The sequence below is a fragment of the Nansenia antarctica genome, assembly GCF_963989245.1.
Source record: "Nansenia antarctica genome assembly, chromosome: 9".
Taxonomy (NCBI): domain Eukaryota; kingdom Metazoa; phylum Chordata; class Actinopteri; order Argentiniformes; family Microstomatidae; genus Nansenia; species Nansenia antarctica.
Window position 1 is genome coordinate 31,886,215 of NC_137679.1, and position 16,455 is coordinate 31,902,669.

A 16,455-nucleotide genomic window follows, 5' to 3' on the forward strand; every position below is an offset into this window, starting at 1 on the left:
TGTGATAATTTTAATATCCATTTAAAACATTTTTAAATATCTAATGAGAACTAGATGGTAAGGTACAGTAAGACAGATGTATGGAAGCTCTGTAAGGTACAGCTCAACCAGGTATCAGTGTACGCTCTGTGCTTTAAACAGAACTATCCCGAGGTGACTCTGCCTTCCCATTCCTCAGCTCTAGAAGCGGCAGTCATCTCCTCCAGGACTCTATTGGGCAGGAAGTATATACGTAGCTGGCAGGGCTGTGGCTCCACGTGCTCCAGTAATCCAGAGGGGTTAGGATAAACCCTCCTTCACCCTGCCCTGCCCTGCACTGCCTCTGCTACCGTGCCCCCCAGATCCTATCAGATTAGGAGATAGGAGAGAGAGCTCAGGAGGAGCTGAGGAGCCCAGGGTCAGGCTCAAGCTCAGAGACATACTGCTGGGACGAGAAGGGGGGAGAGAGAGAGAGGGAGAGGCGGGGGAGGTAAGAAAGAGAGAGAGAGAGAGGTGGGACAGGAGAGAGAGAGAGAGAGTTGGGACAGGAGAGAGAGAGAAAGAGAGAGAGGTGGGACAGGAGAGAGAGAGATAGAGAGAGAGAGAGGTGGGACAGGAGAGAGAGAGAGAGAGAAAGAGAGAGAGGTGGGACAGGAGAGAGAGAGAGAGAGAGATAGATAGAGAGAGAGAGAGAGAGGTGGGACAGGAGAGAGAGAGAAAGAGAGAGAGGTGGGACAGGAGAGAGAAAGAGAGAGAGAGAGAGAGAGAGAGAGAGATAGAGAGAGAGGTGCGACAGGAGAGAGAGAGAGAGAAAGAGAGAAAGAGAGAGAGGTGGGACAGGAGAGAGAGAGAGAGAGATAGAGAGAGAGAGAGAGAGAGAGAGATAGAGATAGAGAGAGAGAGAGTGATAGAGAGAGAGGTGGGACAGGAGAGAGAGAGAGAAAGAGAGAGAGGTGGGACAGGAGAGAGAGAGAGAGAGAGAGAGAGAGAGAGAGTGGTGGGAGAGAGCTGGGCGCTCTGCCTGGAGAAAAACAGACATTCCAGGAGGACTCTGAGGCAGGAGCTAGTTGATAGCGGTACTTTACTGTAGTCCATCATGCTGGAGCTGTTTGAAACTCTGGTGTGAAAGTCTTACATTATACATTATGTAAACAGCTTAGTTTAGAAATGCGGATGATGATCATTGATTCTATTCTTTGTAGGATAGTAATGCACAAACAGTTATTTCAAGCAAATATTTTCTGTGTGTTTCCCTTGAGTCATAATGATAGCACGTATCTGATCGTTCACCGTTGACCTCATGTCTCCCCTGTCTCTCCGGTCGCAGGTCTTGATGTGCTGACGACGTTGGAAGAACAACAACAAGTGACGAGGACAACAATGTGCTAAGGATTCCTTGGGAATATAATCGTTTGGGAGTTCTGTCTGATATTCTGTCGGGTGTCAGAGAGACCAGAGGAAGTTCATCATGGGGAGGAAGAAGATCCAGATCACGAGGATCATGGATGAGAGGAACAGGCAGGTGGGTGTCACCTTTCACTTGAACTCAGGGTTCCCGCGCTGGTCTTAAAAAGCCTTAAAGTCTAAAATCCAGCAACCCAATTTACAAGGCCTAATAAGGTCCAAAATGTCAGTTATTCGGTCTAAAAATGAGGTGCTAGTTCTTAAAAATTAGATCCTGCAAGGAAATCAGTCCGACCACATGTATTTACGCGGAAATGAATCAAGCTGGAACCAAAAAATGACAATTCGCTTCCTTTTTTGTCTGTATGGCAGTGAAATCCCTAATTTCATCACCTCGAGGATGACAAAAAGCTATTATATGGTGTCGCGAATAGGTCTAAAATTCTATTCAAAGAGGTCTAAAAAAGGTCTAAAAAGATCTTAAATTTGACTTGTTGAAACTTGTAGGAACCCTGTTAACTCACCAACTGCCAAGAAATTCCGGAACACTCACCACCTAGAGTGCCAATCATTTTATGTGGTATTTACCTAGCAACAATAGTTTGATTGGCTACAAAATGAAGCATCGTCATTTATGCATTTTCGGTGAGTGAAATCACCCTTGGCACTCAAAATGTTGACAATTTGACTTTATTCGCCCTCGGCACTGAATAAGTTAACTACTCACTTTCACTCCACACCTCTACGGTACAGTACACCCCTATACAGCATGATCCCTACACAAGGGTTTACCCGGTGGAGGCTTGTAATAATGAGCCCATCCTTCGATTTCTACCTCCACCAGCCTCCACTGGTTTGCACAGTAAATGAGTATCGTATGTCTGTTGGGTCGGCATGATCAGAGGATCCGTGAACATATACAGTATATAAGTGTGGAATGAGAGAACATCTATGAGAAGTCTAGTCTATAGAAGTGCACCTTTTTTTTCTGTTATGTTTTATATAAATCAGTGACAATGTCAGGTACAGTATGTCATTGTGTTAGAGCTTCCCTTTATTCTGAATATACAGTACATTCTTTCTCTCTCTGGCCCGTGTAAGTTCAATTAAAGAGGATGTGGTGGTGGCTTCAGGGTGGTTGGTTCCTCCCAGGTAAGGTGTGGGCTACTGGAAGGCTGGTCCTGACCTGTGAGCATCTGGGCTTCTGGTCCTCTGGTCCTCCGGTCCTCTGGTCCTCTGGGCCTCTGGTCCTCTGGTCCTCTAGTCCTCTGGGTGTCTGGGCCTCTGGTCCTCCGGTCCTCTGGTCCTCTGGGCCTCTGGTCCTCTGGTCCTCTAGTCCTCTGGTCCTCTGGTCCTCTGGTCCTCTGGTCCTCTGGGCCTCTGGTCCTCTAGTCCTCTGGGTGTCTGGGCCTCTGGTCCTCTGAGTGTCTGGTCCTCTGGGCCTCTGGTCCTCTGGGCCTCTGGGCCTCTGGGCCTCTGGTCCTCTGGTCCTCTGGTCCTCTGGGCCTCTGGGCCTCTAGGTGTCTGGGCCTCTGGTCCTCTAGGTGTCTGGTCCACTGGGTGACTGGTCCTCTGGTACTCTGGTCCTCTGGGCCTCTAGGTGTCTGGTCCTCTGGGCCTCTAGGTGTCTGGTCCTCTGGGTGTCTGGTCCTCTGGTCCTGTGGGCCTCCTGGCCTCTGGTCCTCTCGGCCTCCTGGCCTCTGGTCCTCTGGTCCTCTGGTCCTCTGGTCCTCTGGGCCTCTAGTCCTCTGGTCCTCTGAGTGTCTGGTCCTCTGGTCCTCTGGGCCTCTGGTCCTCTGGTCCTCTGGTCCTCTGGGCCTCTGGGCCTCTGGGCCTCTGGTCCTCTGGTCCTCTGAGTGTCTGGTCCTCCGGTCCTCTGGTCCTCTGGGCCTCTGGTCCTCTGGGCCTCTGGGCCTCTGGGCCTCTAGGTGTCTGGTCCTCTGGGCCTCTGGTCCTCTGGGCCTCTGGGCCTCTGGTCCTCTGAGCTTCTGGGTGTCTGGTCCACTGGTCCTCTGGTACTCTGGGCCTCTAGGTGTCTGGGCCTCTGGGCCTCTAGGTGTCTGGTCCTCTGGGCCTCTAGGTGTCTGGTCCTCTGGGCCTCTGGTCCTCTGGGCCTCTGGTCCTCTGGGCCTCTAGGTGTCTGGTCCTCTGGTCCTCTGGGCCTCCTGGCCTCTGGTCCTCTGGTCCTCTGGGCCTCCTGGCCTCTGGTCCTCTGGTCCTCTGGTCCTCTGGTCCTCTGGGCCTCTGGGCCTCTGGTCCTCTGGTCCTCTGGTCCTCTGGGCCTCTGGGCCTCTGGTCCTCTGGTCCTCTGGTCCTCTGGTCCTCTGGCCCTCTGGTCCTCTGGGCCTCTGGTCCTCTGGTCCTCTGGTCCTCTGGGCCTCCTGGCCTCTGGTCCTCTGGGCCTCTGGGTGTCTGGTCCTCTGGTCCTCTGGTCCTCTAGGTGTCTGGTCCTCTGGTCCTCTGGGCCTCTAGGTGTCTGGGCCTCTGGGTGTCTGGGCCTCTGGGTGTCTGGGCCTCTAGGTGTCTGGGCCTCTGGGTGTCTGGTCCTCTGGTCCTCTGGTCCTCTGGTCCTCTGGGTGTCTGGGTGTCTGGACCTGGGGCCCCATGTGGCTGGGAGGCAGATAGGCAGGCTGGGAGTCAGTCAGGCAGGCAGGGAGGTAGGCATCACTGCCTGTGGTCGCAGCTGGTTGCTGGGGCAGTAATTAGGGTTAGCCTGGGCTGGACGGCACCCTGTCATTAGCAGGGTGGGTCAGAGGGACACACACTGGCCTTCTCTGCCTGCCTCTCTCCATCTCCCAGCCCAGCCACAGAGTAGAGCCCGCTGGAATCCACTCTGTCTGCCTCCCTCTAAATATAACACCCCCCAGCTGCACTACAGATCCCTGTCTGTCTGGACCTCTGTCTCAGCCTCTGCAAACAGGGATGGATGGGCTGGAAATACATATGTGTATTTTTATGTTTGTGTATCTCAGCTTAACCACATTTTAATGAGATGTTTGAAACAGAATGTTACAGTAGAGTACAGTATGAATGGGGCAGCCGCATCACTATCAGTGCTATCACGTGAAGAAAATAAATACATGTTTGCAACTCTGCTATGTTCCCATGGTGATTTAAGTCAGATGCACACAAAAAACAGACAATGTTTCGATCCAAATTGGATCTTCATTTTGGTCAACAACCTTTCAGATGGAAACGTCTGTTTTTTTATGCGTCTGTTTTTCATACATCTTGAGAGCATACTAGAGTTGCGGACATTCCTTCTTTTTCTTTGATACATTCTTCTGTCCTGTAGACTTGAACATTTCTGTTGCTACAGAGGGAGCAACACATACATGAACTGTGCAGTAGAGGGGAGGCTGGTGCAGGTAGAAATCGGAGGACGGGCTCATTGTAATGCATAAAGTGTTCTCCACAGAGGAACAGACCCTCTGCCATGACCCCTCGCTGTACAGGACATCACTAGAGCAAATACTCCTCAGGAAGGATACAGCTAGCAGTGTTGTCATTATGTTGTAGCTAGGTCACCTCATCAACGATGAATCTGCATAACCACAGTACTGTGTGTAGTTAATGGGGATGATGCATTCCATAGAATTGGAATTCAAATGTTATTCTAATTCCATGATGCATTCTATGCTATTCTAATGAAGTAGACGAGAGTGTTTGCTGGTTAGGGATGATGATGTTGGCTATGAGGCTCCCAGGCTCTGCTCTCCAGGGATGGCTCTCCCTATGACCACCCCAGGGAATAATCATTAGCATATGTCCTGTTGTGGTGACAAGCACCAGCTCTATCTATGTGGCTCTGGTCTGCTCTGCAGGCAATTAATATCCCTGACATTCAAAGAAAGTGAGCTGGAACTGGGCTAATTATGGACTGATACACAGGGTGTCGTTGGGAGCCATCCTCCCTACTTGCATAATCTTTGGGAGGGCTTCGAATAAGGTCTCGACCTTTATTGGAATAAATGAATACATTAGATGCGGATTGAGTTTCTGCCACTTGTGCTAACTTTTTGGTTCGTTTTAGACAGCATATACTCAAATCAACAACCTTACATTTCAATTAGTAGCAATTATACACACTACCCATTTAGGCTACAGTTGGCCACAACATATTCCACTCAGCCTTTGAATTAAAGCTGAAAAACAGTAAAAAAACACAGTAGCGTTCACCTTTAAAACTTCTCTAACTTTGGCCAACTTAATATATATGCTATTAGCCGGCACTTTTTATCCAAAGCGGCTTACATTGCAGTCAGTGCATACATCGTTCAGTAAATGTTCCCAGCGTGAGTCAAACCTGCAACCTTAGCGTTGTTAACGCCATGCTCTACCACCTGAGCCACAGAGGACCACAATCTCTCCATTTATCTCTTATTTACTTGCTTTTCTTTCAAAACATTCATGGCTCTGAAACACTTCTTTTTATTTCATTTTCTAAGTGTATTTATTTACTCTGAGAACCTGGAGCAGCCTACGGTGTGCAAACTTTTCTCAAGCCATTTGAACCCTTTTAACATGTTCACCAAAAGATGACCCTGTGTGCCACCTTCGTGTTATGAAATATGAAAAGGAGAAGTTCCTTCATGCATACACTATGATGCCGGTGCTCCTCACAGACCTTCACATAACAGCCTCGGACCAGGACAGGACAGTAAGAGGAGATTGTTCTGAGAGCCAGGCCAAGCCACAGAGCTTCACTGAACACACACTGATGCTAACCCAGGAGTGGCATGCTAATGGATAGCTTGTGTTAGATTTAACGTAGATATGGAAATATTAGAAAGGCTACTGAAGACAGCAGAGGTAGAGCCGCCATTATTAACTGTACTGTATGTACCGCAGACCTCCTTTACAATAGACTGATGAGATTGAGACCATTGTTCGTGAAGATACATGAAGATACACTATACGTATGTCAATTTTGTTAGAGGGAGGGGGACATTTTGTATCATATTTAATGGTTATCACTGGCAATGATCACGCTTTGTGATATGAATATGATTTCAAACATTCTCCTGTCAAAACTGTCACTCAGTAAGGGTGGAATCGTACCTCGAGATCAGTGCGTGTGTGTTGAATCATCACGCGCATTTCCCATTGACATGAATGCAAGATGTATGCAAGTGTTGTGCGTTTTGCTGATGCGGATATCGACTTGAACTTGAATCCATCGGTGTTCCAGCTGAGTAACACTTCTTGCACTGTGAGCCATGACAACAACACACCCTGTCCTGTATATCACTCTCTTCCCCTCAGTCATTACTCAGACAGTGAGACATCAAAACAAAGTGAAATGTGCACACACACACACACACACACACACACACACACACACTAGGGAGGGGGTCGTAGGTCACCAGGGGTAGTTTCATTGGTGGTGTCTGAAGTGGTCTGTGTGTGTCATTAAACATCAGTGTGAGTCATTAAACCCAGCCGTGCTCCATGGCGTGTTGTGTTCATCACATCACCAGTCACGACAGAAGATTCCAGAGTGGACCCTGCAATGACTCAGACCGCTCTGCTGGGAGCTCTGTGGAGGAGGAGAAGATAACATGACTATTACTTATGATTCAGACTAGGGAAGGAACATAATGAAAAATGGATAAGGGGAAATTATCAGTCTAGTGCCATCAATATTTATCACAGCTTTGAGCCGCGGCCGGACAGTAAATAATTCATGCCAATTTAAGTCAAACAATGAGTTTTAGCTTTGTTAGCATTCTTGCAGTAATGGATAAGGGATCTGGATAAGATCCCTCCTGTTTGACTCCTTGTATGGTATTTCTTATACTAATAATTACTTGTATAAGTTCCTTATTAGCTGCAGTTCAGAGAGGCTGTTAGTATGAAGAACCTTCTAGAAGTCTTCTGCTTGTTCAGGTTGGCATGGTGATGATGGACCATGAGCCTTCCCCTGGGTTCTGTTTCTGTTTCCTGTTCGCTCCTCCCCTTCCTCTAGAGCTGCTCTGGCCAGACAGGACGGGGTGACGTCCCTCTGTCTGTCTGTCTGTCAGTCTGTATGTAGGAGCCAAGGGAGCCAGAGGGTACGTGTCACACTCTCCCAGATGGGGTCTCAATCTCCCCCTTCTCCCCCTTCACCCACCCCCCTCCACCTTCCCTTCACTCCCTCCTTCCCTCCTTCCTGCTCCTCCATTCCCCTTCCCATCACTGAGATCAGACCATCATCTCCAACGTGAACGTCACCAAGACCTATCCCATCTAGTTACATTCACATCCCCCCACTCCCACATCCCCATTGCAGAAATCAAGCCCTTTCTCTCATTCAAAGACCTTGAGAAGGTCATCCACGCCTTCATAACCTCATGAGTAGACTATACTTATACAGGGATTAGTCAGTCGTCTCCGTCCCGCCTGCAACTTGTCCAGAACGCCGCTACCAGGCTCCTGACAGGTACCCGGAAGAGAGACCATTATTACCCCAATTCTGGCCTCTCTCCATTGGCTTCCAGTGTGGTTCAGGATTGACTTCAAGGTCCTCCTGTCTGTTTTTAAAGCTCCGAATAGGCAGTCCTCCTACATCACAGACCTTATTCCACCTCCAGGTCTCTCAGGTCATCTAGCTTAGGGCTCCTGGCTGTCCCAAAATCAAGGCTAAAGCTCAGGGGTGACGGTGCGTTTTCTGTCGCACCCCCTAGACTGTGAAATAGCATCCCCCTCTCAATCAGATCTGCCCCCTCCATCCACTCCTTTAAATCCAGGCTTAAAACATTCTTCTATTCTTTAGCGTTTCCTTAATGTGGTTTTTGATTTGTTTGTTATTTATATACTTTCTATGTATGTCTTTATGCCTACGTTATTGTGATTGTATATATTGTGATTTTATTGCCTTTATTGTGATTTTAATCCATGTACAGCACTTTGGTCAGCGCACGTTTTAAAAAAATGTGCTTTCTAAATAAAGTCGACTTGACTTGGATGTCTGTCCCTTTGAGCTGAGACGCTCCTCACAGAGAGAGAACCATTTCTGTTTGATGAAGTCAGCCTCCGACGGGTCTCTGTGTCTCACTGTTTTTCTCAGAGAAAACAAACACTACCATATCCCTGTTCCCCTTCACTGTGACACGCTCTGGTTTGATCTTGACGGAATCGCAATGATAATACAGGAGTGTACTCCCATCACCAAGCACTGCGGTCGCCAGAAACAATCGGCTCAGATGGTTATAGCTCCGGTATTATTTGTGAAATTTCCCTTTTCACTTCAGTTAACCCCCGATGACCGAACCTGACATTGGTTGCTGGAGACTACTGTGCTAGTAGTGTAGCCATAGTACAGTGTGTGTAAACTCTAACCTACACTACCTACAGTGTTTTTTTGTGTGTGTTTTTTTCTGAGTGGGGCAGTCCCACTCATATTATTATTGTATATATTATTGTGATAGAGACAGTAGAGATATGACAGGAAGGATGGGTGAGAGAGAGAGAGAGAAGGGATGACATGCACAACATGTCTGTGGCCGGAATCGAACCGGGAACCCTGCGGTTACATGGTCAACGCTTAACCCACTACGCCACCTAAGTACCTACAGTGTTACTGTGTGTGTGTGTGTGTGTGTGTGTGTGTGTGTGTGTGTGTGTGTGTGTGTGAGCGTGTGTGCGTGTGTGTGTGTGTGTGTGTGTGTGCTCGTGTGTCTCTCTCTCACACACAAATTAATTTACTCATTAATTTCCCTCTGTCTGTCTGTCTGTGTGACTGTCTGTCACACTCTCCCTCTCTCTCTCTCTCTCTCTCTCTCTCTCTCTCTCTCTCTCTCTCTCTCTCTCTCTCTCTCTCTCTCTCTCGCTGCATATCAAAATGAAATAGGATCATGTTACAGTTCGATCAATGCTTGGACTGTATCTCGCCCTCTCTCCGACTAACATTATTGCACTATATTGCCAACTGTGCATCTATTGCTATTCAGCTGTGTTGACCTCTCACTGTCAAACAGCTGACACACACACACACACACACACACACACACATACACACACACATACACACATACACAGTGTCAACCTCATTGCTCTCTCTGGGCAGGAATGGATTGGCTGCTGCTGTGCAGGGGTCAATAGCTGGTATACTGTAGCTGCAGGCTAACAGAGTCCATGTCAATACCATGGGGCTGCTCTTCAAGTCTCAAGTTTCAAGTTGTATTGTTACATGACATTACACAAGTGTAAGAGAGTAAAATTCTTAGCCTTTGGTTCCTGACATTGCAGCACAAAGACAAATAAGGCAATAAGTCAAGATAAATAAAGTGGTAATAGTTATAAGACTTAAGTGAGACAATTGGACAGATAACAAGTTGTAGGAGACAAATAAGACATATAAGACAGGACACAATTGAGCAGTACAAATAGTAAAAAATATATATATATAAATAAAAGTATTGAGCTCGGTGGCAATGCGTGTAAGATGTAGTATTGAGTAGAGTAAAGTGACTGTGTGCTTAAGTGTAGGTAGGCCATTGATATGATGCGTTTTTGTGTGACTATATGCAAATGTTGTGTGTCTATCAAATATTGCAATACTCATTGTTTAACCTTAAACATATTTTATGTGTGCCCACTCTCAGTAGAGAACAACATATTTAGGAGCAGGCACATACCATATCAAGTAACAGTGAGACCAGTTTAACTCTAAAGGACATAGGAGCCTCACTGCAGTGGTCAGCAAGAGCAGAGCAGCATGAACACAGGATAGAGCCATGTATGGGAACTAATGTCACTATTGTAAGTTACGAGGTAAAGCTATTTCCCTCTCTGAGAACTGTATATAAGCTGTAACAAACATCAATACTTTGCTTGGCATCTCTATGCCACAGCCAGGCTCGGCACCAGCCATGTCGTAGCCATGCTTGAAGCTGGGACTTAACAGAGCATGCTGCCTTGGAAACATCTGTACATGGGAATGCAACCCAGATCTGCCTAATACAATGATTACGATTCAACCTTCTCTCTGAGTCATCAATATATCATTTCCGGCCACGTGACCAAGAAAGATCTCCTTATTATCAAATGGCGTCACGAACATTATATCAAATGGCTTCTAACGAACAGGATGCTAGATTCAGCGAAACAGGTAAGGCACAATGTAATTATTTGCTTAACCTGAATTGCTGTTCTAGAACGAATCTAATTTTTTTCAAAAAGGAGATGTATTGATATTGGAAAGTACTAAATTAAAATAGTTTGAATAGAAGGCGCTGTATAGTCAAAAACGGTGTGACTGGTCAAAACACTGAGAGTTAGGATTTATTGAGATTCTGAACTTTGTAAGGAACAAAGCAGAAGTCTATTGTGTATTAAGTTAGGGACAAGACCTTAAATACGTGATTGAAAGCACAGCACTTTGAGGAAAACTAAGTTTGAAAAGATTTGGCCATAATATTTAAAATACTCTAAGAGAAGTTTCAATCAACATAATTGATTACTAAAACCGCATGTCTATTAACATCATGGGAAGCAAACTACTATGTATGGCATGCAGAATGTTATCATTAAGAATGAAATGAATAACAACCATATTTCTGAACCAAGCTTCACAACAGGGCGAGAGTGTTAAAACTCTGACCCTAGGCTATTAATAGAACGGAGACTGCTCCTGTAACCAAACACACACACACACACACACACACACACACACATCGAGCTACAACATACAACAAATAGACAAATTGGTCTCATATTGAAATTATCATGCAAATCTGTGTTGATTCAGCAGACATATAACATTTTGATTGATTTAGTGAACAGAGAAATACACATTAAGACTCTAAGACTGTGAAACATCAAAGGAGGACATTTCTGATGGAGAAAACACAATTCAGCAAGAAAGACCTGGAATGTATTCTGACAATGCCTGTCGATTCTATTTCCTGACAGAATCAAGGAAATCAAGAGACATTGAGCGAAGGACTCAGAGACCGAGATGATGTTCAGATCTGGTCTATATTAACCATTGCAGAAGTGGGGAGAGAATGTTGCAGATGCTGAAGGAAGCTATTGCCGGATGAAACAAGAGAAATGAGACAAACTAATGACATTTCAATGTGACAAACAATGGAAATGTTAATTCTTATGATTTAAGACAGAGACATGATGATGACAAGAGAGACTTACACATACTTTTATGTAGTCGTAATTGTTCAATTGTACTGACGCACGCAACTAACAGTGTCATCAGCAGTAAACAGCTGAATTATACCATGCACACACTATTCATGGCATGAACTTACAAACTTTCTTCTAGGAATTCTAAGGGACGGGAACAACAGTCCAGATAACCCAATTAACAGACTAATGCTTAACATCTGTATTTTTGTTTCCAACTGTTTCTGAGCAGGTTAATTCCACAATCAATTGATGGAAAGCTTAAGATTTTATAGACTTAAGTCAAGAAAAGGAGGGGTGTAGTGTAATGATAATGCTAAAATTGTCTTAAGTTAATAAAACCTATTAACGCTGTGAACAGAGGCAAGAACACGTGCAAGACTGATGACCATCAAAGAATCAAATAGCACTCCTTGTTACCAGAAACACAAGGCCGTTCCTTTGATTGAAGATCTACTTCCAGACATTGTTATATTGACATATAATGTACTTTGTATGATGGAACCAATGCCTAATGTATTTCTGATGTGGCCATTCATTGACTTTGTTAAGAACTCCACATGTTTTTCAATAGAAATAATTTACCAGTCAAATTAATCTTACATCATGGGGAAAAAAAAGAGTGAGCTGATATGATGCGTTTTTGTGTGACTATATGCAAATGTTGTGTGTCTATCAAATATTGCAATACTCATTGTTTAACCTTAAACATATTTTATGTGTGCCCACTCTCAGTAGAGAACAACATATTTAGGAGCAGGCACATACCATATCAAGTAACAGTGAGACCAGTTTAACTCTAAAGGACATAGGAGCCTCACTGCAGTGGTCAGCAAGAGCAGAGCAGCATGAACACAGGATAGAGCCATGTATGGGAACTAATGTCACTATTGTAAGTTACGAGGTAAAGCTATTTCCCTCTCTGAGAACTGTATATAAGCTGTAACAAACATCAATACTTTGCTTGGCATCTCTATGCCACAGCCAGGCTCGGCACCAGCCATGTCGTAGCCATGCTTGAAGCTGGGACTTAACAGAGCATGCTGCCTTGGAAACATCTGTACATGGGAATGCAACCCAGATCTGCCTAATACAATGATTACGATTCAACCTTCTCTCTGAGTCATCAATATATCATTTCCGGCCACGTGACCAAGAAAGATCTCCTTATTATCAAATGGCGTCACGAACATTATATCAGCCATGTACATGGGATGTGCTTAGGGATAATAGTAATTTGTCTTCAGCATGTTTATTTACTTTCTTGAGCATTATTCAAGGTTCTGGAGTTATTTCAGTATCTATGGTAACACAAGGATAGACAACAAATGTACTAGGTAACGACAAGGTGATACAGAGTTATTACTGAAGTAATTACAGGCTTACTACACAAGTAAGGGGCACCTTTATGTAAGGGGTGACCTAATGGGCTTATCACTAATGACTGAATGTTACAGTTTGTTATGTTAAAGGTGTGTTTTTCTCTCTGTCTTTGTTCCTGTCTTTCAGGTGACGTTCACGAAGAGGAAGTTCGGCCTAATGAAGAAGGCCTACGAGCTGAGCGTCCTCTGCGACTGCGAGATAGCACTGATCATCTTCAACAGCACAAACAAGCTGTTCCAGTACGCCAGCACCGACATGGACAAGGTGCTGCTGAAATACACAGAGTACAATGAGCCGCACGAGAGCAGAACCAACTCGGACATTGTGGAGGTGAGCGTCAAACGCATTAATTTGGTATAAAGAGAGAGAGAGAGAGAAAGAGAGAGAAAGAGAGACAGAGAGGGAAAGAGAGAGACTGAGAGAGAAAGAGAGTGTTACAGTGCTCTACAGTGTGATTAAAAAGGTGCGATGTCTTCACACCATCACTTTGGTCGTTTCTCATTTTATTTGACGATGTTCGCTCGCACTTTACCAACTATGACTATTTTGTCAAAGTACAATACAATAGGTAGAGCAGAGCAACATGCTGTTATATGGAATGCTAAAAATAATGCACTGAGTAGGCTGTTGAAGCCCCGGTGATGGAGGATGGGGAAAATCTATTGTTTCAGAGGCCAGGGCTTGTATTCTGATCCAATGAATCACTACAAAAACCATGGCAACCTGTTCATGTGAAGGAACCGGTCCCTAGTGACTGAGACCGAGACTACCTTGAGAAAAAAAATCCCAACTGCACTGGAAGTGCACAGCACACTTGTTTTCCTGAGTATTTACTCTCCGATTCTTTGCTTTCTGATCACCAGGAAAATCCTTGAATGTTTACAGTCGCGATGTTTACATTCGGAAGCCTATGGTGTTACCGCCATTTCAAGTTGACTTGAGCAGTGGGTTTGTGTATCAAAAGCACAGACCAACGAGACACACTGTACAGTAGAAAGTTGCGCTTCTGATTCTTCTCCACTCTACCACATAGTGACAGTGGAACATGCAGTCCTTTAAAGTTTAAACAAACAGACAGGGAATGAGGGAGGGAGTCTCAACAAAGACAGATGACCGCGTACCTCGGGGGCTCCAAATACAGGCGGGTGACGCACTTCTGGTCCACAGCATCTCTGAAACCAGAGTAAAAAACAAACACGCGATGCCAAGTCATGGAATGCTGTACAAGCTAAAACAAATGTTTTAGTGTATCTGTTACAATGTTGATATTCACACAATACAGTTACTGTACAAGTTAAGCTTGACGTGCATTACTTATGCAAACATCGCTAAAAGTCACACATCGCCGCATCACCTACAGTACAGGACTGCTGTTTGTGAAGCATGGGGACGCGAGTCTGAGGAGATGTGGGAGTGAGATGTTGTTTTTGATGGGGGCTTTCGATTTCATTTCGGAGCTCCATCCGTCCACGTCTGTGTCTTACCAAGCTGTGTCATCATGCTGGCGCCGCGGCTGTTCCCTCACCGCCCCAGTCCCAGAGCAGGCCGCTCCACTCAGAGCTGGTTGGCCTCACCTCCATTAAGAATGAATGGCCCAGATGAGTCACGTTTGTGTGTTTACGTAACCACAATGCAATGTTTGCGTTACTGAGAGAGAGAAAGAGAGAGAGAAAGAGAGAAAGAGAGAGTTGTCGTCGCTGTTCCTCAGCCCGTTCCCAGCCCTCGTAACACCCAAGGAGGAGTATGTTAAGAGGGGTTGAATTTTCAGAGGAAGAGAAAACTTCCCAAACAGATTGTTTAGTTTGTTTTCATGCGTCTCTCCCAGGACTTCAAACTGGCAATGTTTTCATCCCTGACTTGAAGAAGGAGCGGAGCTGTGCACTGCACCGCATGGCCTTAAATTATCTGGCTCTGAATGTCTCACTATGGGAATGTATGGACTGTATGCTAGCTGTATTTAGATCACTCTCTCTATGAAGGGGCGAAGTAGCGATGAGGGTTGTGAATAGTGCAGGTGAATTACACTGAATGCTTAAGCCGAAACGTATGTCTATCTATCCCTGACAAGAAAACGTTACATTACATTTACGGTATTTTTGGCAGATGCCTTTATCCAAAACGACTTACAACAACTACATTTGTTTAACCTTCAGTCTCTTTTTTGAGAGAGGACTAGCGACATAATTGTGGTAGTCTAGAGAGAACATATCTTGATTGAAACCCCCCCCCCCAAAAAAAAGCCATCAGGGCTCAAAAGCCATGCCTCCCGTCCCTCATAGTGAGCGTGTTAGAGGTAGAATGAACCGGTTTAAAGAGATCTCTTCTCCCTCTGGTCAGATGGGGATCACATGCTTATGCTGGCAGATGTCAATGATTAAATTGAATTAAACCGATATTGACACACACGTCACAAATAAAACTCCACATTTCCTGCTCAGTGTCCTTCCGGAGTTTGGTAGGGAAATGAATTTGAGATAGATGAGATAGAGGGTGGAGGTGTGTCCATAAAGGGATTGTACCATGACAAAGGAGGGAATCCTGACCTGAGATAAGTACAGTAGCCATTATAAAGGCTCACTGTACATGCCTGGCATGTCGGTGGAACAGTGGCACAGCGTGTCAAAACCACAGAGCTAGACAACAGCCACCTGTGTCATCTCTACAGCTCATAAACCTGAGGTGAATTTGCCTGTATCTGCCCCTGATTTGTTTGTACCCGAACGGCAGCGAGACAAGACATCTAGCAAAAACACAGCCTGTGAAATTAGAGGTCTGCCCTTTACATATTGGTTATGCTATTTGCAACATTCAGGCACTGGATTTGACTATGCTTGCCGGTCGACAAAACGACCATCTCCGCAGAGACTACAATGGGTTGCTTCTTTGGAAGCATTATCAACGTTCAATGGCATGTCAATACTGCACAATGGAATGCCTGTGAATATATCTTTCTTTTTCAAAACTGCGGTTAGCCTTTTAGAACATAGAATTTGTTAGGAGAGCACACGCCAGCGTGCGCACACCCGACACTGTTAAACTATAAACCGTTTTCACGTTCTCCTTTATTTGGCAGAGAGACTGTTAAAATATCTTTAGGCAAAGACAACTCTGCACAGTGAGCTAATAAAGACCATATGGGAAAGATAAAGTTTTGAATGTCAACCTCAATGAGAGCAGTGTGTGTCGGCAGGATAGCATCTTTTATAATGAGCGACCATTTACTGCGGCTATGTGGGCTGGAGTGACTGCAGTGTCCAGACTGTTCAATTAGTGTGATTGATCAATGTGGTTGTCCGAATAATGAGACAGAGGTGGCATGCGGTTGGAGTTAGAGCTCCAGTGAGAACAGAACAGTGTTCCAAAGTATGCAGCATGCAACACATTCTTAGAAAGAAGAAGACAGATGAAAAACATAATGACAAATGAATGCGATGATTAACTGTAACCCAATACTGTAACTCTATTGGCTTGATTTATTATGGTGTCCAATTTGATTTCACCTGTCATAACAGACTTTGGATCAGGCTAGGGATTTTTTTTCTTTTTTTTATATATATATTTTGTCAG

General features: G+C 45.2%; 1 protein-coding gene across 1 annotated transcript in view; it reads left to right on the forward strand.

Annotated features, from left to right (window-relative positions):
- Positions 1 to 16,455, forward strand: part of LOC308165751 (myocyte-specific enhancer factor 2A-like) — a 54,462-nt gene that overhangs the window by 15,028 nt on the left and 22,979 nt on the right. Inside the window, exons 3-4 of the mRNA XM_080539903.1 lie at positions 1,307 to 1,501; positions 13,015 to 13,218. Of these exons, the coding sequence (XP_080396029.1) occupies positions 1,448 to 1,501; positions 13,015 to 13,218 (258 nt within the window). The 5' untranslated portion in view covers positions 1,307 to 1,447. The remainder of the gene's footprint in view (positions 1 to 1,306; positions 1,502 to 13,014; positions 13,219 to 16,455) is intronic.